This window comes from Haliotis cracherodii, unplaced genomic scaffold, assembly GCF_022045235.1.
Source record: "Haliotis cracherodii isolate W230 unplaced genomic scaffold, xgHalCrac1.p SCAF_1, whole genome shotgun sequence".
Lineage (NCBI taxonomy): Eukaryota > Metazoa > Mollusca > Gastropoda > Lepetellida > Haliotidae > Haliotis > Haliotis cracherodii.
This window is the reverse complement of record NW_027266264.1, coordinates 56,666,601-56,690,852: the sequence shown is the minus strand read 5'-3', so window position 1 is coordinate 56,690,852 and position 24,252 is coordinate 56,666,601. Positions and strand designations below refer to the sequence as shown.

The window sequence follows — 24,252 nt, the reverse complement described above, 5'->3', positions numbered from 1 at the left end:
GGCACAGTGTCCTCTCACCTGACTTGATGATGTGAATGTGTTGACTGGACACAGTGAATGTAGGACCTGACTTGATGATGTTGATGTGTTGACTGGACACAGTGTCCTCTGACCTGACTTGATGATGTGAATGTGTTGACTGGACACAGTGTCCTCTCACCTGACTTGATGATGTTGATGTGTTGACTGGACACAGTGTCCTCTCACCTGGCTTGATGATGTTGATGTGTTGACTGGACACAGTGAATGTAGGACCTGACTTGATGATGTTGATGTGTTGACTGGACACAGTGAATGTAGGACCTGACTTGATGATGTGAATGTGTTGACTGGACACAGTGAATGTAGGACCTGGCTTGATGATGTGAATGTGTTGACTGGACACAGTGAATGTAGGACCTGACTTGATGATGTGAATGTGTTGACTGGACACAGTGAATGTAGGACCTGGCTTGATGATGTTGATGTGCTGACTGGACACAGTGAATGTAGGACCTGACTTGATGATATGATTGTGTTGACTGGACACAGTGTCCTCTCACCTGACTTGATGATGTGAATGTGTTGACAGGACACAGTGAATGTAGGACCTGACTTGATGATGTGAATGTGTTGACTGGACACAGTGTCCTCTCACCTGACTTGATGATGTTGATGTGTTGACAGGACACAGTGAATGTAGGACCTGACTTGATGATGTTGATGTGTTGACTGGACACAGTGTCCTCTGACCTGACTTGATGATGTGAATGTGTTTACTGGACACAGTGAATGTAGGACCTGACTTGATTATGTGAATGTGTTGACTGGACAAAGTGTCCTCTCACCTGACTTGATGATGTGAATGTGTTGACTGGACACAGTGTCCTCTCACCTGACTTGATGATGTGAATGTGTTGACTGGACACAGTGTCCTCTCACCTGACTTGATGATGTTGATGTGTTGACTGGACACAGTGAATGTAGGACCTGACTTGATGATGTTGATGTGTTGACTGGACACAGTGAATGTAGGACCTGACTTGATGATGTTGATGTGTTGACTGGACACAGTGAATGTAGGACCTGACTTGATGATGTTGATGTGTTGACTGGACACAGTCTCCTCTGACCTGACTTGATGATGTTTTATGCTTCAGGCCAATGCTGAGGGGTTGCTGTGCAACCAGTGTAAAGCAGGATCCTTCTATCTCCATGGCAACAATACTAAAGGCTGTCTTGACTGTGTATGCACAGGCATCACGTCCCAGTGTTCCAGCTCCACGAGCAGACAAGAGTTGGTATGTACACACGGCTCCATTTTAATAGTCGTAGAATAGTTCATGCAGGATCATGTGATTTTGAATAATGCATCATAATATTTCTAAAAAGGAACCCTTAGCATCATCACAATATTGTTCATAACATTCTGCTGTCAGATGTGTCATAGGCAGAAGATGTATGTCTTGTTGTTGAATCCAACAGTACTGAAGATTCTCCTATGCTGATCAAATTGAGTTTAAGGGTTGTGCAGCTCTCTTTCAGAAACAGACTAGACATGTCTCCATTGGGACGAATGACATACCGTATTCGACGTAATAAACACCCAGGGCACTCTCAAAATTAGAAATATGGGGCTCTTATTAGAATATTATTTTGGTGGGAAAAAACAGAGTGGAAAGATCAATTTGGTGGTTTATGCTGACGTCCTGAACTGTTTATATACTGTTTTATTGCCCATAATAAGGGTGCATATAACACACGATTGCGTATTATACACGAATAAATAAATCTTGTGTACATTGATCAATCGGAAGGGGTGCTACTTGGGATTGTTCACTAGCCAATATATTAGTAAATATCGCCATGGGCGCTTATTAGAGCGGGACGCTTATTACGTCGAATACGGTACTCATTTACATTGATGATATATTTTCAACAAATAGCATGACTACCATGAATTCGTCAAGCTTTGTATGTTTATAATTTGTGATCACAATATGTACCCCTTCTTTTCCTGCACAGCTACAGCTAGGTGGGTTCCTTCAGTATAGAAGTTTCTGTTAAATGTCAAAATTAAATCTTGAAGTGCTCGAAATCCTGGATTTCCTATTTCAGAAAACTGCCACACTTGTTGAGTCATCTCAAGGACAGCTGACACCGACAGTATCAGTGGCAGATAAAGATGGTGTTACCAACGCATCCCAGTTGGTGACCTCTTTCACCGATCCAGCCACGAACCACGTGTCTGTCAGGACAGTCATAAGTGCAGCAGGCAATGTGTATTGGAGAGTTCCACAGCTCACAGGGTCACTGCTGCCCGTCTACGGGACCACCATCAAGGTTGAGGTCAAGGTCGAGCCTGTTGTAGCAGTGGGAACCCCAGCAACAGCAATTTTGATTGGACGAGACAAGAGGCGACTTGTTCATGACATTAATGCTCTGGCGGTGAATGTTACAGCCAAAATCGACATAGGCTTGATAGAGGCTGAATGGAAGTGGGAAAATGGTTCTGCCGTTACACGGGGACAATTTTTGCTGGCTCTTACAAACGTTGAAGTCATTTTGGTTCCTGCTGCTTTCACAGACACAGATCATGTGTCTTTGTAAGTTCTATGCTATATTCTGTTTTCACAGACACAGATCATGTGTCTTAGTAAGTTCTATGCTATATTCTGTTTTCACAGACACGGATCATGTGTCTTAGTAAGTTCTATGCTATATTCTGTTTTCACAGACACAGATCATGTGTCTTAGTAAGTTCTATGATATATGCTGCTTTCACAGACACGGATCATGTGTCTTAGTAAGTTCTATGATATATGCTGCTTTCACAGACACGGATCATGTGTCTTAGTAAGTTCTATGATATATGCTGCTTTCACAGACACGGATCATGTGTCTTAGTAAGTTCTATGATATATGCTGCTTTCACAGACACAGATCATGTGTCTTAGTAAGTTCTATGATATATGCTGCTTTCACAGACACGGATCATGTGTCTTAGTAAGTTCTATGATATATGCTGCTTTCACAGACACGGATCATGTGTCTTAGTAAGTTCTATGATATATGCTGCTTTCACAGACACAGATCATGTGTCTTAGTAAGTTCTATGATATATGCTGCTTTCACAGACACGGATCATGTGTCTTAGTAAGTTCTATGATATATGCTGCTTTCACAGACACGGATCATGTGTCTTAGTAAGTTCTATGATATATGCTGCTTTCACAGACACGGATCATGTGTCTTAGTAAGTTCTATGATATATGCTGCTTTCACAGACACGGATCATGTGTCTTAGTAAGTTCTATGATATATGCTGCTTTCACAGACACGGATCATGTGTCTTAGTAAGTTCTATGATATATGCTGCTTTCACAGACACGGATCATGTGTCTTAGTAAGTTCTATGATATATGCTGCTTTCACAGACACGGATCATGTGTCTTAGTAAGTTCTATGATATATGCTGCTTTCACAGACACGGATCATGTGTCTTAGTAAGTTCTATGATATATGCTGCTTTCACAGACACGGATCATGTGTCTTAGTAAGTTCTATGATATATGCTGCTTTCACAGACACGGATCATGTGTCTTAGTAAGTTCTATGATATATGCTGCTTTCACAGACACGGATCATGTGTCTTAGTAAGTTCTATGATATATGCTGCTTTCACAGACACGGATCATGTGTCTTAGTAAGTTCTATGATATATGCTGCTTTCACAGACACGGATCATGTGTCTTAGTAAGTTCTATGATATATGCTGCTTTCACAGACACGGATCATGTGTCTTAGTAAGTTCTATGATATATGCTGCTTTCACAGACACGGATCATGTGTCTTAGTAAGTTCTATGATATATGCTGCTTTCACAGACACAGATCATGTGTCTTAGTAAGTTCTATGATATATGCTGCTTTCACAGACACGGATCATGTGTCTTAGTAAGTTCTATGATATATGCTGCTTTCACAGACACGGATCATGTGTCTTAGTAAGTTCTATGATATATGCTGCTTTCACAGACACGGATCATGTGTCTTAGTAAGTTCTATGATATATGCTGCTTTCACAGACACGGATCATGTGTCTTAGTAAGTTCTATGATATATGCTGCTTTCACAGACACGGATCATGTGTCTTAGTAAGTTCTATGATATATGCTGCTTTCACAGACACAGATCATGTGTCTTAGTAAGTTCTATGATATATGCTGCTTTCACAGACACGGATCATGTGTCTTAGTAAGTTCTATGATATATGCTGCTTTCACAGACACGGATCATGTGTCTTAGTAAGTTCTATGATATATGCTGCTTTCACAGACACGGATCATGTGTCTTAGTAAGTTCTATGATATATGCTGCTTTCACAGACACGGATCATGTGTCTTAGTAAGTTCTATGATATATGCTGCTTTCACAGACACAGATCATGTGTCTTAGTAAGTTCTATGATATATGCTGCTTTCACAGACACGGATCATGTGTCTTAGTAAGTTCTATGATATATGCTGCTTTCACAGACACGGATCATGTGTCTTAGTAAGTTCTATGATATATGCTGCTTTCACAGACACAGATCATGTGTCTTAGTAAGTTCTATGATATATGCTGCTTTCACAGACACGGATCATGTGTCTTAGTAAGTTCTATGATATATGCTGCTTTCACAGACACAGATGATACAAACTACCGGAACAACAAAATTGTGATAATGTAATACAAAAGTTGAAAGAGGTCAGTTTAGCTCAAATGAACAGATATTCTCCAGCAAAACATTCTTTATGGTATACAAACTGTGATTTCCACAGCTATTCAAAGCCAAATTGAAGAAGGAATTTTGAGAACCATTTACATTTACATTTATTATTTGCTTGTAATAGCATTTGAAAATATTTTTTGTGATATCTTAAATTGGGCATATTCATTAATTTAGTCCAATAGGTCAGTACTCATGTATGTGCAAAACCATATTGAGGATATCTTCCACATTCGCCAAAAGCAATGTGATTCGGCACTGACGACTATAGTCCTTGAAATAGAATCGCGAAAATATATACCGTATTCGGCGTAATAAGCGCCCCGCTCTAATAAGTGCCCCATGGCGACATTTGCTAAGATATTGGCTAGTGAACAATCCCAATTAGCACCCCTTCCAATTGATCAATGTACACAAGACTTTTTTATTTGCGTATAATACACACTCATGTGTTTTATGCACCTTTAATTATGGGGAATTTAATTCTGGAAAAATATATCTGTCATACATAATCATTTCAGGCTGTCAGCATAAACCACGAGATTTATCTTTTAACTCTGTTTTTTTCACCAAAATAACATTCTAATAAGAGCTCCCTATTTCTAAATTTAAGGGCACCCTGGGCGCTTATTACGTCGAATACGGTAATTAACAAAGACAGCTGCACGTGTGCTGGTAATAATTAGGTGAAAACCTTATCTGACGATAAGAAATATTACATAGAGTAATGACCAAAATTGCAAAGTGCCCTTCTCAAGAAATACCCATTTTACTATCGATGACTATCATTTCTGATCATGTTACAATTCGGGCTAGGATTGGCAGTCAGTTGACTTCAAGCAGCTATATTTAACTGCATGTGCAGTGTACGTACCTTACCAGCACGAACTGATAGTAAAAATTGTGCAGATGTAGTATTTAAACTGCTATTAACCAAGTTCAAAATGCACGCAATGCTATATATAATCACTCGAAGTCACCTGACTACCGATCCGTACCCAGATTGTAACCATGTGATCAAAGCCCAGTGATGTTTATCCCTACCAAAATTGCAGTAATGGCTTTTTTTTTATTTTATAAGTATTGGAATTAATGCTTCAATGTTCATTAATTAATAATTGCAATATTTTGTGATTCTATTTCAAGTGATGATGACTATAGGGATTGTTAATATGCCAGGATGTGGATAGTTTCAAAACTTCATAACTTGTCTATTCCAAATCTGAATAAAAGAATTGGCACTTCTTTTCTATAAAAATTGTGAAAAATAAATCAAAACGAATTGGTTCAAGTTGATACAGTGCTCTCATTCCACTTCTCTTGCTTAAGATGCTGCATCCTGGGTATGTTTAGCCCATAATAAAGTTTTACTTAAAGTAACGGCCAAATATTAATAAAATGACAAAGATACATTTTTTTCACCTTCATAAAACCATTTTTCATTTTTTAACTTGAAACCTCACTATTAGTTTAGTTAGCTTTTCACTGATATTACATTATACACTTCATAGTATTATTTTTCTTCTTTTGCAAACCAGAAACTTTATCATGATAACAAGGAGGTTGTGCAGGATTTGACTAGCTGAATATTCTTGTCTGCACTTTGACCTAGCTGTCGTCTCGTGTTGTACGTGCCCCTTCTTAACTATAGACCTTCTATCATTGCAGCTTGTCACGTCTTGAGTACAGTTTAGATGGTGCTGTGGGCCTTGTAGCAAGTAGTGTCGAGAAATGTGAATGTGGAACAGGATATACAGGACTGTCGTGCGAGGTTTGTAACATTGTGGTGCATGATAATGACTGCTAAGCAGAAAGGGAATAAATAAGGACAAAGGAGAATGTTTTTATTTTTTTTGATGGCCCAGTGGTTGTTGTACTTATATACTTCAGCAGACACACAATATTTTGTTAAACTATAATGCAATGGGCGGTGTTAGGGTTTTAAAAAGGAATTCAAATGGAAATAAAACGAAACATGCGGTAGACTTTCTGATGAAGTGGGTGGTGCCTGAGAACCAAGACTATTATTTTTTCAAGCCTAAAGGGCTCATATATTAAATGTTGACAGATCATTGAAATAGAATGACCTGTCATGAGATGTGTTGTTTCTCACGTCACTGGGTTATTCATAGGGCTGAAACGATATCCCGGGACACCGATGCATCGCGATTCACTCTATACGATATGGTGCACAGTTTGTAAGGTGCTGTATCTCGATTTTCCATGATACATTTTTTTTTAATAAACTTCTATCACAGATACATTTTAAATGGTTTTTAAATTAATTTCAAATTCGAACATTCGAGTCATAAAAAGTAGGGAAAATATAATTTTCTCTTCACACATGTACGTCTTCAAAAATACAGCGGGTATGCTAGCTTTGTATATCAGCAGCAGTTCAAGCTTTCTGATTGGCTGAGCGGTCTCTAACTCAAACATGTCGGAAAAAGCAGACGCTTGTCCTTTGCTGGAGAGACCACCGGGGATTCACAAATCAGTAGTTTGGGAACATTTCGGGTTCCTAGTAACATTTGAAGATGGAATCAAACACGTGTGCAAAGATCAAACGTGCTGTCGCATGTGTCATGCAATGTTGTAATAGACGGGCAGCACGACAAACATGACAACTCACATACGCAGCCATCACCCAATTATAGACATTACTATCTAGTCACAACTCACAAATATGTAGGACTGTTACTTTTTCTGGTTGCTTGCCATTACATGGAAATGTCAGATGATTAAGTTCAAATACTCATTACAGTACATATTTTATGACTCATGAAAATTCATTCACTTTCATTTTTATTTTTCATTTTAATAAACTAATTCATTTATCTTTTGTCTTCTCTTGTCATTATGTGTATCGTCGCGTATTGAGATACGTATCGAATCGTGATGTAAATACCGAGATATGTATCGTATCGTGATCTAGGTGTTTCGTTGCAGCCCTAGTTATTCGTGCATTATACTCTCAAGTGACATTGGACATCCAAGGTGCTGTTGTACAAAGTGATCTTAGCGCTAAAGTGATCGTAACTACCATACCTAAACATAGACTTATGACGATCATAGCGCTGAGGTTGTTTTGTAAAACGACACCCTGGATCTTGTTCCACAAAACACTCTTAGCGTAATATAGCCATTATAGGTCAATGTTAAAGTGTACAGTTATGATGGACATAGGTCTATAATTTCCTTGTCGAACATGGCGTGAGTGGTAATGTTTCCTCTTCAGAGTTGTGCAACAGGCTTCAAGCGTGCCAACGTGACCGGCCATGAGTATCTGGGTGTGTGTGAACCTTGCACCTGTAATAACCATGCCTCTACCTGTGACCCCAACACCGGGAACTGTCTCGACTGTCAGCATCAAACCACAGGTAGCCGCAGGAACTTGCATCACATGAACTCAATTTGTTTCATCTGAAGATGAAATACTGACTTAAAGCACTAAAGAGCTACAAAGATTAGAGATTATCCATCTGTAGCAGGGAGTCATCCCACAGCTGACATCTGTACCATGTCAGTTTGCTAATGGGATTAACCTCTTTGGCCATGTGGACAAGGCGTCTGACCTCGATTCAGAAAGTCAGTGGTTCAAATTCCATTATGTAAAATGGATATTTAATCACTGTTACATGTCCAAATCGAGGGAACAAATGTTAGACAACTTACAAACTTACAGGACTCATTCACAAGAAAGTAATCCATCATTTTCGAAGTTTAATAGAAAATATGTTTGACTGTTTCAGGTGCAAATTGTGAGATGTGTAAACCTGGTTACTATGGTAACGCTACCATTGGGAATCCAAACGACTGCAGCCAGTGTCCGTGTTATGACCCACGAGTTGTAAACACAACTTGCTACAAGGAAGCCAGTGTCATTAAGTGTTTCTGTAACCCGGAATACACAGGCGACCATTGTGACAAGTCAGTACATTGTAGTATTATCTGTAGTCAAAGACGTATATACAATGTCTTTGCTGTAGTTCTTTAGAATACTAATCTTCTTTTGCATCAGTGCCAGAAATCCTCTTTTTACACTGTTGTAACACTACTTTATCTTGAGAGTTTCAAAAGAAGTCCTCTTAACTGTCAACCATCCATAACCAGTCAAGATACTAATAGCACCTCCCTTCCTAAACCTGTTCACCTGCTAATATTAGTGTCTCAACTGGTCATGGATAGTTCACAGTAAAGAGGACTTCTGTTGAAAATATTAAGATTTTATAGTGTGATGACAGCTGAAAAACAGGATTTCTGGCACAAATCTGATAGAGGTAGTATTCTTCAAATTATTAACAATAGTAACTATCTTTTAATATTTGCAGCTTCCTCTCTAACTCTGGAGGTGATTATTCTAACAGCCAATATATTCTCTAGGACTGGTTGTAAAAGTTAAATTCCTCTCTAGACTATAGCAGCTGAACTTGATGGGACCTACAAAACAATTCAGTTTCACATCTAAATGTCCAGTCAGCATTTGATATTCAGTTTTCATAGTTTCTACTCCTTGACTTAATTGACATGAGGTGAGTCACAAAATGCTGTTCCCTTTGTCAGGTGTAAACCGTTCCACTACGGTCAGCCATCAATCCCTGGAACCGGAAGCTGCACAGCGTGTGACTGCAACAACAGGACTGATATCTGTGATACAGTCACAGGAATATGTAATGGCTGTGACTCCAACACAACAGGAAACCACTGCGAACTCTGCATAACTGGCTTCTATCGGAACTCGGTGACGAATGCTTGTGATTGTGAGTATAAGATTTGACTGTATCATACACACAAAGGTGGTGCTGACATTCCTTGTACAACAATGAATATTTAATATTTAATATTCCAGTATGTGAGTGCAACTCAACAGGATCGACCGACGCTGTGTGTGACCGGTACAATGGCAGTTGTCCCTGTTATCCTGGGGTTGGGGGAAGGAGCTGCAACACATGTCTGGACAACTACTGGGGCTATAGCACTAGCCCGCCAGGTGAGTGTTGATGGAGGTGGCAGGTATATTATCCCCCGTCACGAAGTGGAAGGGGGATATAGGAATGGGTGCTGTCCATCCATCACGTTTTCGTGAACTCAAAAACCATGAGAGATATCTCAACCAAACTTGGTCACGACATGCTCTGCCATGCTCGATAGGGCTGCACAAGTCTTGTCGCGACATGCAGCCTAAGGGTTAACCACGAGGCTATACCACCTAGCTGATCTGTCATCTGCTGTCATAAGTCGGACAATCCTGTTCCAATAAGGAAGCTGACAGATCCAAATTAGTAGCTTGCAACTTTAACAGGTTTTTCATGTAGCATTCCATGTAGGTTGGTTAAACCAACAAGGAATGTTGAATGCCAACCATCCTTAAAAAGAATAATGTTCCTTATCATGTAAATATTTAGAAATATACATGGAAAATTTTAGTATTGCTGTGCAGCATTATCAACAGGTGACATAAAATTTAACAAACACTTTACCTTTTAAGGCAAATTGTGTGAATGGCGGGTGCTACCGGTAGAGAAGGACATGCTTGCCCTTTTCACAAACACCTGGTGTCGTCACTTTTATTCAGTATACTTTTTTGCCTGTTTGGCAGATAATCAAGGCTGATTATTTTCTGGCATTAACGTTTTCTGTTTAGGTCTTTTTGGGTGCAGAGAATGTCAGATTGTTGTGAAATTAAGTTATCGTTTTCTTTTGGAAATTCTAGAATTAATAACAAGATCATCACAGTTTGGCAGAAATGTGTCAAAGGGCCTGAGATCAGAAGTTAACTTTATGTATTTGCCTTTGAACTTTTAAAAAATATGATCAGCAAATGATAACACCAAGGCTGTTGACTTTGTATTCCCTCTTACAGTATGGGGTGATAGCTGGTAGATTTAATATTATTTGCGATCTTCTCAAACTTAACTTTAACTGCTTGACGTGTGATCTTACTTCAATGAAATCAAGAGCATGAGATTCCAAATAATGAATGTTCAGATGAGATAGATTGAGTCACCAACGAGGATTGTACAGCTTTCGATTGTTGTTATATGAGTTAGCACGATCCTTTGAATGTAAGTGAGCAGTGTTATGTATCCATAATGACTGCTTTTGATGTACTTGACATTTTCACTACCTTGGTGTTTAAGATTATTTGACAAGGTTACCAAGAACAAAGATGCCAGCATACATGGCTGGCGACGGTCATAACAGCTTGATGAACTTGTGTAAATGTCAAATGTTAATGCCAGAGAATAGTCATAATGTTATTTATGTGCAGAAATAGATTCAATTTGGTGTAAAAGACAAAATAAGGGTGAATATTATATGAATAGATCACTGAAAATGAATAAGGACACCTTTAAATGTGGAACTTTGTGAGAAGCACTCTCTAAATCTCGCACTCAATTACATTGTTTATTGTGAGCTTTGTAATGTTTGTCATGCATGTGCACCGCGAACATAAGATGACAAAAAATTCAGTGTGTCCAGATAAAAATGTTTCACTTATTTAATGTGAGCAAGGGACACACATATTTCACATTTGTTTCATGATGTACAGGACACCTAATATGTCAAGATTAAAAGGCACCACTTTATCAATGCAAGCTAAAGACACTCACATTTTTCATTTCATGCCAGCATCAATTTCATGAGTTACAGAACTCCAGTATGTCCAGATAAAAATGTGTCCCTTTCTTAATGCAAGCAAAGAACATTTGATATGTTCAGAGACTAGTGTAGGATAAAGCACAAGACGAGGATTTTTATGATAATTAATAATTCTATCCAGCCGGTACGGGTTTAAATATCATAAAAAACTGAGGGGAAGTGTTTTATCTAACTTATGATTGAATTTTCGTTGTGTTCATTGTAATTCCTGCATTTTGATTGGCTGAATTGGTCACAGGTTATATTGCATACATTTCTCAATTAATGTAAATGTTTAAGCCACGCCCACTGAAGCGGACTACTTTTATTATCATGGAATGTTGGAGAATCCCAATTCCAGTCAACGGAATTCCCTTTCTGCTCATGTGTAACCAATGAATAGTTTGTCATGCACAGGACATTTAGCGAAATTCATGTCTTTGGGTTTCATTCTCACCCGCATTTTTCCAACTTTGTCTTCCCGTTCTCAGGGAACTAATGTTTGAACCTGGCGGTAACTGACCATGTTATTTGAAACAGACGCCTTTTCCCCGGACGCCTTTTGCCTTGATTGACAGGTCCTATGAACTTTGCTTTTATCCTACTCTCTGTTGTTTGGCTGCTGACTTTATGGGCTTGTCAATGAACCGAAAAGTATTCACAGTCAATCCTTATATAAACTGAAAACTGAAACCTAAAACATTTATCAACATTTTAGGTTTCAAGCATACTTTCCATGAACCTTTTGAAATGGGTATTAAATATCTGTTGCTGGCTTCTTATGGTACTTGAAAAAAAAAATTTTAAAAGCAGTGTGATTTAAATTATCAGCACCTCTGTAGCCTTGTGGTACACTCACTGGGCTACAGATACGGAGGTTGAGTGTTCGAGCCTCATGAATGTAGAGATAGAAATTTATCATTTTACATTTCATTACATTGTGTTCAAGCATTCATACGTCACAATCTAAACAGAAATTGTATTAATAAAATTCCTGGGAAATAATAATGTCCCTGTTTATGAGATTTAACTAATCTCATTAAAATAAGATTTTTGTTCTCGCTACCGCTGAACAAAGATCTGAGGACATTCCATTACAGGTCACATCAGACCGACCTTGCGCAAACTTTGACAGTACGATAGAAGGACTGACAAGAAGTCGACATTAGCCAATCAGAAAGCAGCTTTCTCGTGCTTTACGGCACTAATGTCAAATTGGCGACAACCCTTCGAAACATTTTGACAAATTCTTGATTACAAATTTGAAACCTGAACAAAAGAACATTCTGGTATGGCTAATAGATGGTCTACAGTGTATGGATTCAGTTGTTAAACCCGTAACTATTGTCCAGAATATCCTGTGTTAACGTTTTCGAGGTTGCATTATCAGAATTCACATTCCGAATGTCACTTTCTTGATCTGGTAAGCGAAGCTCTGATTGGTCAGATGAAAGGTCGTTCTGACGTGACCCCTAATGGGATGTCCTCAGATCTTTGTTTGGCGGTAGCGAGAACTATGATCCGATTTTAATGAGATTGGAGATTTAACCAGACTGGAGAACAATAAGATGACGTCACTGGAGGTTTATAAGCCCAGGATGAGTTTTGTTTTATCTTACAGGTTGTCAGGCCTGCAACTGTGTGGAGAAAGGCAGTGTGACCACCCAGTGTACAGACCAGGGGCTGTGTGTATGCAAGGCCAATGTTCTTGCCCCCAGGCAACGGTGTGATACATGTGTTGATGGCTACTTTGGTCTACCAGATCAAGAATGTACTGGTAAGTGTATGACACCAGGAGAAAACAAACAAAAACAGGGCTTTGAGGTTAATTTTATGAAAATCTTGAAAACTTTAACAAGATATATTAACAGTGTAACAGTAGTCAGTGTAACTTCCAACTATGTCTTCTTGTAGCATGTAACTGCAATCTGACTGGGGCTGTCGGTGGGAATGCTTCGGTATGTGACAAAGCGACTGGTCAGTGCCCATGCAAGCCAGGAGTGACCGGTCGGACATGTGACAGCTGCCAGGCTCTATTTATAGACTTCAGCGACACTGGATGCAAAGGTATTGTCAGGAATGCACGTCTGTCTTTATGGGGGTGCAGTCAAAAAAAAATATTTTTTTTTATTAATTTTCCATTTTTTGAATAAATTTTTCAAACCTTAACCCTATCCTAGCTATTTGATTTGAAACTACTGACACACTAGGTGGGTCGGGGGTATTAGTGAGACACACTCACTTTTGCCATTGTTTCCATGCTGTAATGATATATATACGCTGGAGCTATTGGCCACAAGAGCTTCATCTCAGAAGAATTATGTCACCAGCCTGACAACCAAGCACAATGCTTCTTCTGAAAGAGCGTTCGGCATAGATCTCCATTCAAAATCACTGTCTCTTCTAAACGAAGCCATGATATTTTATAATTGAAATAGAAGGCTGTTACAAATTGACTTTCAGCTATAAAGTTATGTTCTGCTGACTATTTGGACAGGAACAGGGAAGGCCTTATGCTACAATACTTTCCTTATGGCATTTTGAATATACTATTGATACTGCAGCTTTATTCGAATCATGAAAGAATAGTGTAATTTGACTGGATATTTATTTTTAGCATTGCAACAGTTGAACTGCAGTAAAACCAAATGTATGGTGGTGATTGGGCCCAGGACCAAAGTAGAATGAAGATAAATACGCTGGATGAGGATGTCCAGTTGCTAAAATGGATGGGGATTTTCAATGTTTAGAAAATTTGATTATTTTAGAATCTAGGAATATTTATACAAAAGACATCTCTTTCAACCCTATAAGCATTTTGTTATTTTGTTAGTTGATTTCATTCACAATGGAGCCGTTGGAATTTACAAGATGTCAATATATTTTATTAAAGCGTTTTTTGCTATCAACATATTAATGATGTCAATGGACAATTTAGATTTAATTGATATGTTAATAATTAAATTTTCGTTGTGTTGATGGAAATTCCTGCATTCTGATTAGCTGAATTGGTCAGGTGTTATTGCATTCATTTCCCAATGAATGTAAAAAATTAAGCCACGCCCACCGCTGCGCACTACTTTTATTACTGCGGAATGTCGGTGAATCCCAATATTACGGTCGAGGGAATTCCCTTTTTGCTCACGTGTATCGTCATGTACAGGACTTTTAGCGACTTTCATGCATATTCATTGTCCAAACTATCCTTTGAAACAGAAGGCTAAGATTGAATGAAACAGCAAACGTGCAGGCTCGCTCGCCTGTTTTTTTCCCGCTCGCCTCGGTTCAACTTTCATGTCTTCGGGTTTCATTTCTAACTAGCACTTCTCCAACTGTGTTTTACTGTAATCAGGGAAGTAATGTTTGAATCACGCAGTAAATGACCATGTTATTTGAAACAGCCGCCTTCTCTCGGACATATTTCTTCCGGTTCGTTACAGTCTGACTGTTGCAAGTCTTTTCGCCTCTTGCCTTAACAGACAGGTCCAATGAACATTGTTTTAATCCCACTCTCCGTTGATGTGCAAACTTTTGTAAGAATCCGCTATTTATGCGGATTCTTACAAAAGTTTGCACATCGGTTTTTCGATTCATACCTCAATGAACCGAAAAAAATACACAGTCAATCCTAAATTGAAATCTATTAACACAAGTAGGAGATAACACAGTAGGCTCACTGACTTGGTTAAAGCATGTCATCATATCCCAATTGCTTAGATTGATGCTCATGATGTCCATCACTGGATTGTCTGGTCCAGACTCGATTTACGGACCGCTGTCATATAGCTGGAATATTGCTTAGTGCAGCAGTAAACAACAAACAAACAAATCTTAACAAATATGGAATTTTAAATAGTTGTTTGTAATTTTCTTTTGTTTGTTTATACCTCCTGCAGGGTGTGATGTGTGTTCAACATCCTTGGGTAATGATACTAGGAAATTGGAAGAAAAATGGCAGGAAACATATACAGTGTCACAGCATATTGTTGGAATCCAGGCACAAGACAAAGAACTTCAGGTAAGGACAGACCAGCTTCATGTTGTTTCAAGGAATAGTCTAACCAACATGGAGCAGTGGGATGGCCTAGTGGTTAAAGCATTCACTCACCATGCCAAAGGCATGAGTTTGATTCCCACATTTGTACATTGTGTGAAACTATTTCGGATGTCTCCTGCCATGATACTGCTGGAATATTGCGTGGTAAAATTACACTCACTAACTCGTACATGAGGCAATATCAAAAGGGATTCAGCAGACGGTTAGTCCTTCAGTTACAGGATTAATCTGGAAAAGCCTGTGTATAATAGGTCTTCTTGTTCTCACAAAAAGCTGTTTATAGACATTGTGACAAAATTATTAATAATTTTGCAAAGATTTATATGAATATCAGTCCAGTTGTAAAAATGCAAAGGGAGAATGTCTTCACAGTGGTTAGCATTTCTGTGATGCTGTACATGAAGTGGATTCTGTTGCAGTCTCTTCACACACAGCTAGAGCAAGCCATGACAGACCTCGGTCTGACCGACACCAACAACAGCACGGTCAGTGAGATGACAGCAAACATTACTCTTCAGGAAAACAGCACCAAACAGCAGGTGGAGCAACTCAAACAGAAGGTATTACAAAACTGTTGCAGGATGCATGTAGTCAATGATATTACATGTGAGGGTTGAAAGATGAGTTTGAAAAATGTTCGGACATTTGCAGATGCGCATTTTAGTGATTACTGATTTGTCAGTTGAAGATATATTCCATCCCAATGGTGCATCAATCATAACAGTCTGATGTGAGGCCATCAGTAACTGGAACAATGGTTTAAATTCTTTGCTGATGGGTCATACATGTTGCCTCTTTTCTTTTTCAAACAACAATGCACTGGTGGATGCAGAGAGGGTTTGCAAGGAGTTCTTGTTATCACAAAATGGCGATGTAATACACATTTCTGTAAGGGAGGTAACTCTAATTTGTCAGGTGGAGCAACCATGTAACAGTAATGTGCTGTCCTTTTTCTAACTCCTACATGCAGCCCTGCAGTGGGGTAATATATAGGCTAAACTAGGCATGATGGCCTGTTGTCTACGATCTCAGGGAAAGGTCCCAAGAATAGGTGTAGTTATGACTTTATTTGAGTTTTTAGTGTGCTGTGGGTGGCCATATTGTACTTATTACATTTTTCAGAAAACAAAGTAAAGATAGGAGTGGTTGTGCATGGGAATGAAGAATATTATTTTGAGACTTTCATTGTGTTATGGTGGCAATCTTTACGACAATTGCCAAATCCTTTTTGTTTTCTCTATAGGTTGCCAGCTTGAATATGGCAGCGGGTCTTCAGAAAAACATATCCATTTCTGAAGATGCGAGGCTAAATGGCCTCCTTACTGAAAGCTTTAGCACCCTTGACCTTGCTCAAACTGAGACACAGAAAGGAAACAACTACGAGTACAAGTTCCAGCAGTACAATGTCACAGCACAAACGGTACAATCTTCAACTATTCCTAGCAAAGCTGAGTAGATATTATTTGTTGTAACAAACTGACATCATGAAACAATGAATCCCTTGACTTGAAGCTGTAAACCCTGCCTTCTGGAGCTTTACTGGATCTTCCATATGTGAATGTGAGGATGTCACAGTCAGGGCACTGGAGTGAGTGAGTGTGTGAGTGAGTGAGTGAGTAATGCAGCATGTACAGGAGACTGATGACGATGTGATGTTTCAGTACCGCAGTCAGGGCACTGGAGTGAGTGAGTGAGTGATGCAGCATGTACAGGAGACTGATGACGATATGATGTTTCAGTACTGCAGTCAGGGCACTGGAGTGAGTGAGTGAGTGATGCAGCATGTACAGGAGACTGATGATGGTGTGATGTTTCAGTACCGCAGTCAGGGCACTGGAGTGAACGAGTCAGTTGAGTGATGCAGCATGTACAGGAGACTGATGATGATGTGATGTTTCAGTACCGCAGTCAGGTCACTGGAGTGAGTGAGTGAGTGAGTGAGTGATGCAGCATGTACAGGAGACTGATGACGATGTGATGTTTCAGTACTGCAGTCAGGTCACTGGAGTGAGTGAACGAGTCAGTGAGTGATGCAGCATGTACAGGAGACTGATGACGATGTGATGTTTCAGTACCGCAGTCAGGGCACTGGAGGAGGGTCACTCAGCCTCAACTTCAGCCCCCAGTTGGACCGGGCCAACACAACCTATCTGCAGATCACCGGTGACCAGAGCCTGCAGGACATGAGGACTAAGGCAGAAGGACAGGTCAGTCCTCATACAACTTCTTGGTTTTCAAACCCCTAGATTGGTAGAAATAAACATTAAATTATAGAACTATATTTTTGTGCATGGCCCAAAGCACTAGATTTGGTGGATATGAACATTTAATTATACAACAATTTTTTTGTGAATAACCCATAACCCTAGATTTGGTAGAAATGAACATTAAAATAAAGAACAATTCTTTTGGATTTGACCTGTTAAAAGTATGGTACTAGGGAAGAAAAGTATACATTACCCTAGATATACGATATGGATTGAATGACCCCCATCCATTGACCAGGGGATGAAGTGGTGCTTTTTGCTACTAAGGACATATTCTTTTAGTAATTTAAAAAAATATAATTTGTTTCTGTGTCCATGGCAACAAGTTTGATTGTGACTCTGTTCATAGTGATGTGTACCTAAAATAGAAATACAAAGTTCGAAATCACAATTCAATGCTATTGTTTTTATAGCTTGATAACTACTCTTGTATACGGACAGACAGATTAGATAGAAATTTGTCATCTTCTGCTGACTCTTGTTATTTATATGCAGACCTTTATTATGCCCAACCCATTTAGTGAATTAATTCTAAATGTTATTGTAGTATTATTACTATTATTGTTTTCATTTAGGCTGCTACTGTAGCAGGACTGCTGGCTAAAGAAGTTGGTATAAGAGAGAACTACAAGACTAAGTCTGGTGAACTCACGGCCAGCGATGCACAACTCAATGATCTGCAGACTAAAGTGAACATGATTTCTGTACACCAGACACAAGCTCAGGTAAAACTGTCATTATTATCATGTTACATTTCACCTTATTTGAACTTGTCCAAAACTTTCCTTATCAGCTCATTAGGACTATATGTGAAATATGTAAAATATATTATGTGAGATTCTGGGAGGGTTATTGCAAAAATTGGGGGATGTCTGGTAGCCTAGTGTGTAAAGTGTTCGTTCGTCACGCCGAAGACCCGTGTTCGATTCCCGACATGGGTACAATGTGTGACGCCCATTTCTGGTGTCCCCCGCCGTGATATTGCAGGAATATTGCTAAAAGCGGCGTAAAACCATACTCACTCACTCACTATTGCATAAATTGGGTTTGATTTACCAAGGGGGGATACTACCATGCATAGTATGGTGCTGGTCAAAACAATATGTCTCAAAATATGCTGTTTATTACTAAATACCTTTTTATGAAATTTGTTATCAAGTTCAACATTATTCATTTAAAGATGTCTACTGCAAATGAAAAGGGGTCAAAATCCCACAAGTATTTACACAGGGCTTTCAATAAGTTTTGCAACTTCAATACAAGACCAAGTTGCAGAATATCTTTTGCATTTTTATTTTTCAATATAATCTCCATTCACCTCAATACACTCTTCCATTTGACCTTCAAGCTTTTATTACCACTTTTATAGAAATGCACATATTGGCCCTCTAACCACGCCTCTGTGGCAGCATTTATGTCCTCGTCATCCTGGAAGCGTCTTCCACGTAGGGCTGATTTCATTTGCTGGAACAGGAAATAGTCACTGGGAGCTAGGGTGGGTGATTTAACTGTACAGACTTGGTCTTATATTGAAGTTGCAAAACTTAAAGAACGCCCCTCGTATATGGTGCCGACAATCCGAAGGCTATAATCAGGATTCAAACCAATAAAACCAAGAATCCTGACACATCCAAGGAACATAACCCTGCACAGCAAAATGCAGAGAATTAGAGTGTTAAAGACACAGATAATAAAATTCTTCTGAGCTGAAGCTGGAAACGATCCTGTATTGATCATAGTCTTTGTGTGGGAACTCCAGGCATCAAAACAACAAGCAGAGGCAAACAATGCAGTCATATTAGAAGCCAAGGATGGTGTGAACAACATCACAACTGAAGCTACGGCATCCCAGACAACAGCTGCTAGAGTCTTCAGTGAATGTCAGGCCATTATGTCAGGCGACGCAGCCCCATTACTTCCAGGTGTGACACTCCCAGCAGGTATGTCATCAAACAGTTGTCAAAATGTAACATTCTCCGCGAGTAAACAGTACCTTTTTACCTTGATGCCAATGAACATGTACACTGAACACACCTACATTTATATTTACTGGCAAATCGGGAAATTCAGTCCCTACCCTTTTGACAAGTGGGACCAGACTAAGGTGTTCCTAGCTGCTCTGACAAATGTTATAACTCTCAGATGTTCCTAGCTGCTCTGACAAATGTAATAACTCTCAGATGTTCCTTGCTGCTCTACAAATGTAATAACACTCAGATGTTCCTAGCTGCTCTGACACATGTAATAACTCTCAGATGTTCCTAGCTGCCCTGACAAATGTAATAACACTCAGATGTCCCCAGCTGCTCTGACAAATGTAATAACACTCAGATGTTCCTAGCTGCTCTGACAAATGTAATAACTCTCAGATGTTCCTAGCTGCCCTGACAAATGTAATAACACTCAGATGTCCCCAGCTGCTCTGACAAATGTAATAACACTCAAATGTTCCTAGCTGCTCTGACACATGTAATAACTCTCAGATGTTCCTGGCTGCTCTACAAATGTAATAACTCTCAGATGTTCCTAGCTGCCCTGACAAATGTAATAACTCTATGATGTTCCTGGCTGCTCTACAAATGTAATAACTCTCAGATGTTCCTAGCTGCTCTGACAAATGTAATAACTCTCAGATGTCCCCAGCTGCTCTGACAAATGTAATAACACTCAGATGTCCCCAGCTGCTCTGACAAATGTAATAACACTCAGATGTTCCTAGCTGCTCTGACAAATGTAATAACACTCAGATGTTCTTAGCTGCCCTGACAAATGTAATAACACTCAGATGTTCCTAGCTGCTCTGACAAATGTAATAACACTCAGATGTTCCTAGCTGCCCTGACAAATGTAATAACACTCAGATGTCCCCAGCTGCTCTGACAAATGTAATAACACTCAGATGTCCCCAGCTGCTCTGACAAATGTAATAACTCTCAGATGTCCCCAGCTGTTCTGACAAATGTAATAACTCTCAGATGTTCCCAGCTGCTCTGACAAATGTAATAACACTCAGATGTTCCTAGCTGCCCTGACAAATGTAATAACTCTCAGATGTCCCCAGCTGCTCTGACAAATGTAATAACACTCAGATGTTCTTAGCTGCCCTGACAAATGTAATAACTCTCAGATGTTCCTAGCTGCTCTACAAATGTAATAACACTCAGATGTTCCTAGCTGCCCTGACAAATGTAATAACTCTCAGATGTTCCTAGCTGCCCTGACAAATGTAATAACACTTAGATGTCCCCAGCTGCCCTGACAAATGTAATAACACTTAGATGTCCCCAGCTGCCCTGACAAATGTAATAACTCTCAGATGTTCCTAGCTGCCCTGACAAATGTAATAACACTCAGATGTTCCTAGCTGCTCTGACAAATGTAATAACACTCAGATGTCCCCAGCTGCCCTGACAAATGTAATAACTCTCAGATGTTCCTAGCTGCCCTGACAAATGTAATAACACTCAGATGTCCCCAGCTGCCCTGACAAATGTAATAACTCTCAGATGTTCCTAGCTGCCCTGACAAATGTAATAACTCTCAGATGTTCCTAGCTGCTCTGACAAATGTAATAACTCGATGATGTTCCTGGCTGCTCTGCAAATGTAATAACACTCAGATGTTCCTGGCTGCCCTGACAAATGTAATAACTCTCAGATGTTCCTGGCTGCTCTACAAATGTAATAACTCTCAGATGTTCCTAGCTGCTCTGACAAATGTAATAACTCGGTGATGTTCCTGGCTGCTCTGCAAATGTAATAACACTCAGATGTTCCTAGCTGCTCTACAAATGTAATAACTCTCAGATGTTCCTGGCTGCTCTACAAATGTAATAACTCTCAGATGCTCTTAGCTGCTTTGACAAATGTAATAACTCTCAGATGTTCCTTGCTGCTCTACAAATGTAATAACTCTCAGATGTTCTTAGCTGCTTTGACAAATGTAATAACTCTCAGATGTTCCTAGCTGCTCTGACAAATGTAATAACTCTCAGATGTTCTTAGCTGCTTTGACAAATGTAATAACTCTCAGATGTTCCTTGCTGCTCTACAAATGTAATAACTCTCAGATGTTCTTAGCTGCTTTGACAAATGTAATAACTCTCAGATGTTCCTAGCTGCTCTGACAAATGTAATAACACTCAAATGTTCCTAGCTGCCCTGACAAATGTAATAACTCTCAGATGTTCCTAGCTGCTCTGACAAATGTAATAACTCTCAGATGTTCCTTGCTGCTCTACAAATGTTATAACTCTCAGATGTTCTTAGCTGCTCTACAAATGTAATAACTCTCAGATGTTCCTAGCTGCTCTGACAAATGTAATAACTCGATGATGTTCCTTGCTGCTCTACAAATGTAATAACTCTCAGATGTTCTTAGCTGCTTTGACAAATGTAATAACTCTCAGATGTTCCTTGCTGCTCTACAAATGTAATAACTCTCAGATGTTCTTAGCTGCTTTGACAAATGTAATAACTCTCAGATGTTCCTAGCTGCTCTGACAAATGTAATAACACTCAAATGTTCCTAGCTGCCCTGACAAATGTAATAACTCTCAGATGTTCCTAGCTGCTCTGACAAATGTAATAACTCTATGATGTTCCTAGCTGCTCTGACAAATGTAATAACACCCAGATGTTCTAGCTGCTCTGACAAATGTAATAACTCTCAGATGTCCCCAGCTGCTCTGACAAATGTAATAACTCTCAGATGTTCCTAGCTGCTCTGACAAATGTAATAACACTCAGATGTTCCTAGCTGCTCTGACAAATGTAATAACTCTATGATGTTCCTAGCTGCTCTGACAAATGTAATAACACTCAGATGTTCCTAGCTGCTCTGACAAATGTAATAACTCTCAGATGTTCCTAGCTGCTCTGACAAATGTAATAACACTCAGATGTTCCTAGCTGCCCTGACACATGTAATAACTCTATGATGTTCCTAGCTGCCCTGACAAATGTTATAACTCTCAGATGTTCCTAGCTGCTCTGACAAATGTAATAACACTCAGATGTTCCTAGCTGCCCTGACACATGTAATAACTCTCAGATGTTCCTAGCTGCCCTGACAAATGTTATAACTCTCAGATGTTCCTAGCTGCTCTGACAAATGTAATAACTCTATGATGTTTCTGGATGCCCTGACAAATGTAATAACACTCAGATGTTCCTAGCTGCTCTGACAAATGTTATAGCTGTCGGATGTTCCTAGCTGCTCTGATGAAAGTTTCTTGACCTTCGCAGTCCTCACACATTTGGTTCTGATCAGCTTTCCTAAACTTCCCCCAGCATCTGTAGGGTGGTTGTTAGTTAGTTCACCATGGACTTATACCAACTTTGTTCACTTGTTACTTGACAGGTGTTGGCAACTGGACGACTGGCTACGCAAAGCTGCAGGAGGTACAGACAGCCATTGCAGCGAAGGTGTCCATCACGGATGCCAATGTGAAGGAATCAGAACGTAAAGCACAGGCACTGGACATTGATACCCAGATGGTCAATGAGTAAGTAGCAGACTCTTGTCTTGTCCTCTGACAGTGATACCCAGATGGTCAATGAGTAAGTAGCAGACTCTTGTCTTGTCCCCTGACAGTGATACCCGGAGGTTCAATGAGTAAGTAGCAGACTCTTGTCTTGTCCTCTGACAGTGATTCCCAGAGGTTCAATGAGTAAGTAGCAGACTCTTGTCTTGTCCTCTGACAGTGATACCCAGAGGGTCAATGAGTAAGTAGCAGACTCTTGTCTTGTCCTCTGACAGTGATACCCAGAGGGTCAATGAGTAAGTAGCAGACTCTTGTCCTCTGACAGTGATACCCAGAGGGTCAATGAGTAAGTACCAGACTCTTGTCCTCTGACAGTGATACCCGGAGGGTCAATGAGTAAGTAGCAGACTCTTGTCTTGTCCTCTGACAGTGATTCCCAGAGGGTCAATGAGTAAGTAGCAGACTCTTGTCCTCTGACAGTGATACTCAGAGGGTCAATGAGTAAGTACCAGACTCTTGTCTTGTCCTCTGACAGTGATACTCAGAGGGTCAATGAGTAAGTAGCAGACTCTTGTCTTGTCCTCTGACAGTGATACTCAGAGGGTCAATGAGTAAGTACCAGACTCTTGTCCTCTGACAGTGATACTCAGAGGGTCAATGAGTAAGTAGCATACTCTTGTCTTGTCCTCTGACAGTGATACTCAGAGGGTCAATGAGTAAGTAGCAGACTCTTGTCCTCTGACAGTGATACTCAGAGGGTCAATGAGTAAGTACCAGACTCTTGTCTTGTCCTCTGACAGTGATACCCAGAGGGTCAATGAGTAAGTAGCATACTCTTGTCTTGTCCTCTGACAGTGATACTCAGAGGTTCAATGAGTAAGTAGCAGACTCTTGTCTTGTCCTCTGACAGTGATACCCAGAGGGTCAATGAGTAAGTAGCAGACTCTTGTCTTGTCCTCTGACAGTGATACTCAGAGGGTCAATGAGTAAGTAGCAGACTCTTGTCTTGTCCTCTGACAGTGATACTCAGAGGGTCAATGAGTAAGTAG

At 39.8% G+C, this 24,252-nt stretch overlaps 1 protein-coding gene across 1 annotated transcript in view; it reads left to right on the top strand.

The window, feature by feature from the left end:
- LOC139479639 (laminin subunit beta-1-like) overlaps positions 1 to 24,252 on the top strand; it is a 91,707-nt gene that overhangs the window by 29,178 nt on the left and 38,277 nt on the right. Inside the window, exons 18-33 of the mRNA XM_071262483.1 lie at positions 1,140 to 1,280; positions 2,098 to 2,585; positions 6,421 to 6,523; positions 7,991 to 8,132; positions 8,505 to 8,682; positions 9,316 to 9,512; positions 9,602 to 9,742; positions 13,016 to 13,171; positions 13,309 to 13,461; positions 15,291 to 15,412; positions 15,871 to 16,011; positions 16,695 to 16,871; positions 17,524 to 17,658; positions 18,294 to 18,443; positions 19,478 to 19,658; positions 23,080 to 23,224. Coding sequence (XP_071118584.1) covers positions 1,140 to 1,280; positions 2,098 to 2,585; positions 6,421 to 6,523; positions 7,991 to 8,132; positions 8,505 to 8,682; positions 9,316 to 9,512; positions 9,602 to 9,742; positions 13,016 to 13,171; positions 13,309 to 13,461; positions 15,291 to 15,412; positions 15,871 to 16,011; positions 16,695 to 16,871; positions 17,524 to 17,658; positions 18,294 to 18,443; positions 19,478 to 19,658; positions 23,080 to 23,224 — 2,750 coding nt within the window. The remainder of the gene's footprint in view (positions 1 to 1,139; positions 1,281 to 2,097; positions 2,586 to 6,420; positions 6,524 to 7,990; positions 8,133 to 8,504; positions 8,683 to 9,315; positions 9,513 to 9,601; positions 9,743 to 13,015; positions 13,172 to 13,308; positions 13,462 to 15,290; positions 15,413 to 15,870; positions 16,012 to 16,694; positions 16,872 to 17,523; positions 17,659 to 18,293; positions 18,444 to 19,477; positions 19,659 to 23,079; positions 23,225 to 24,252) is intronic.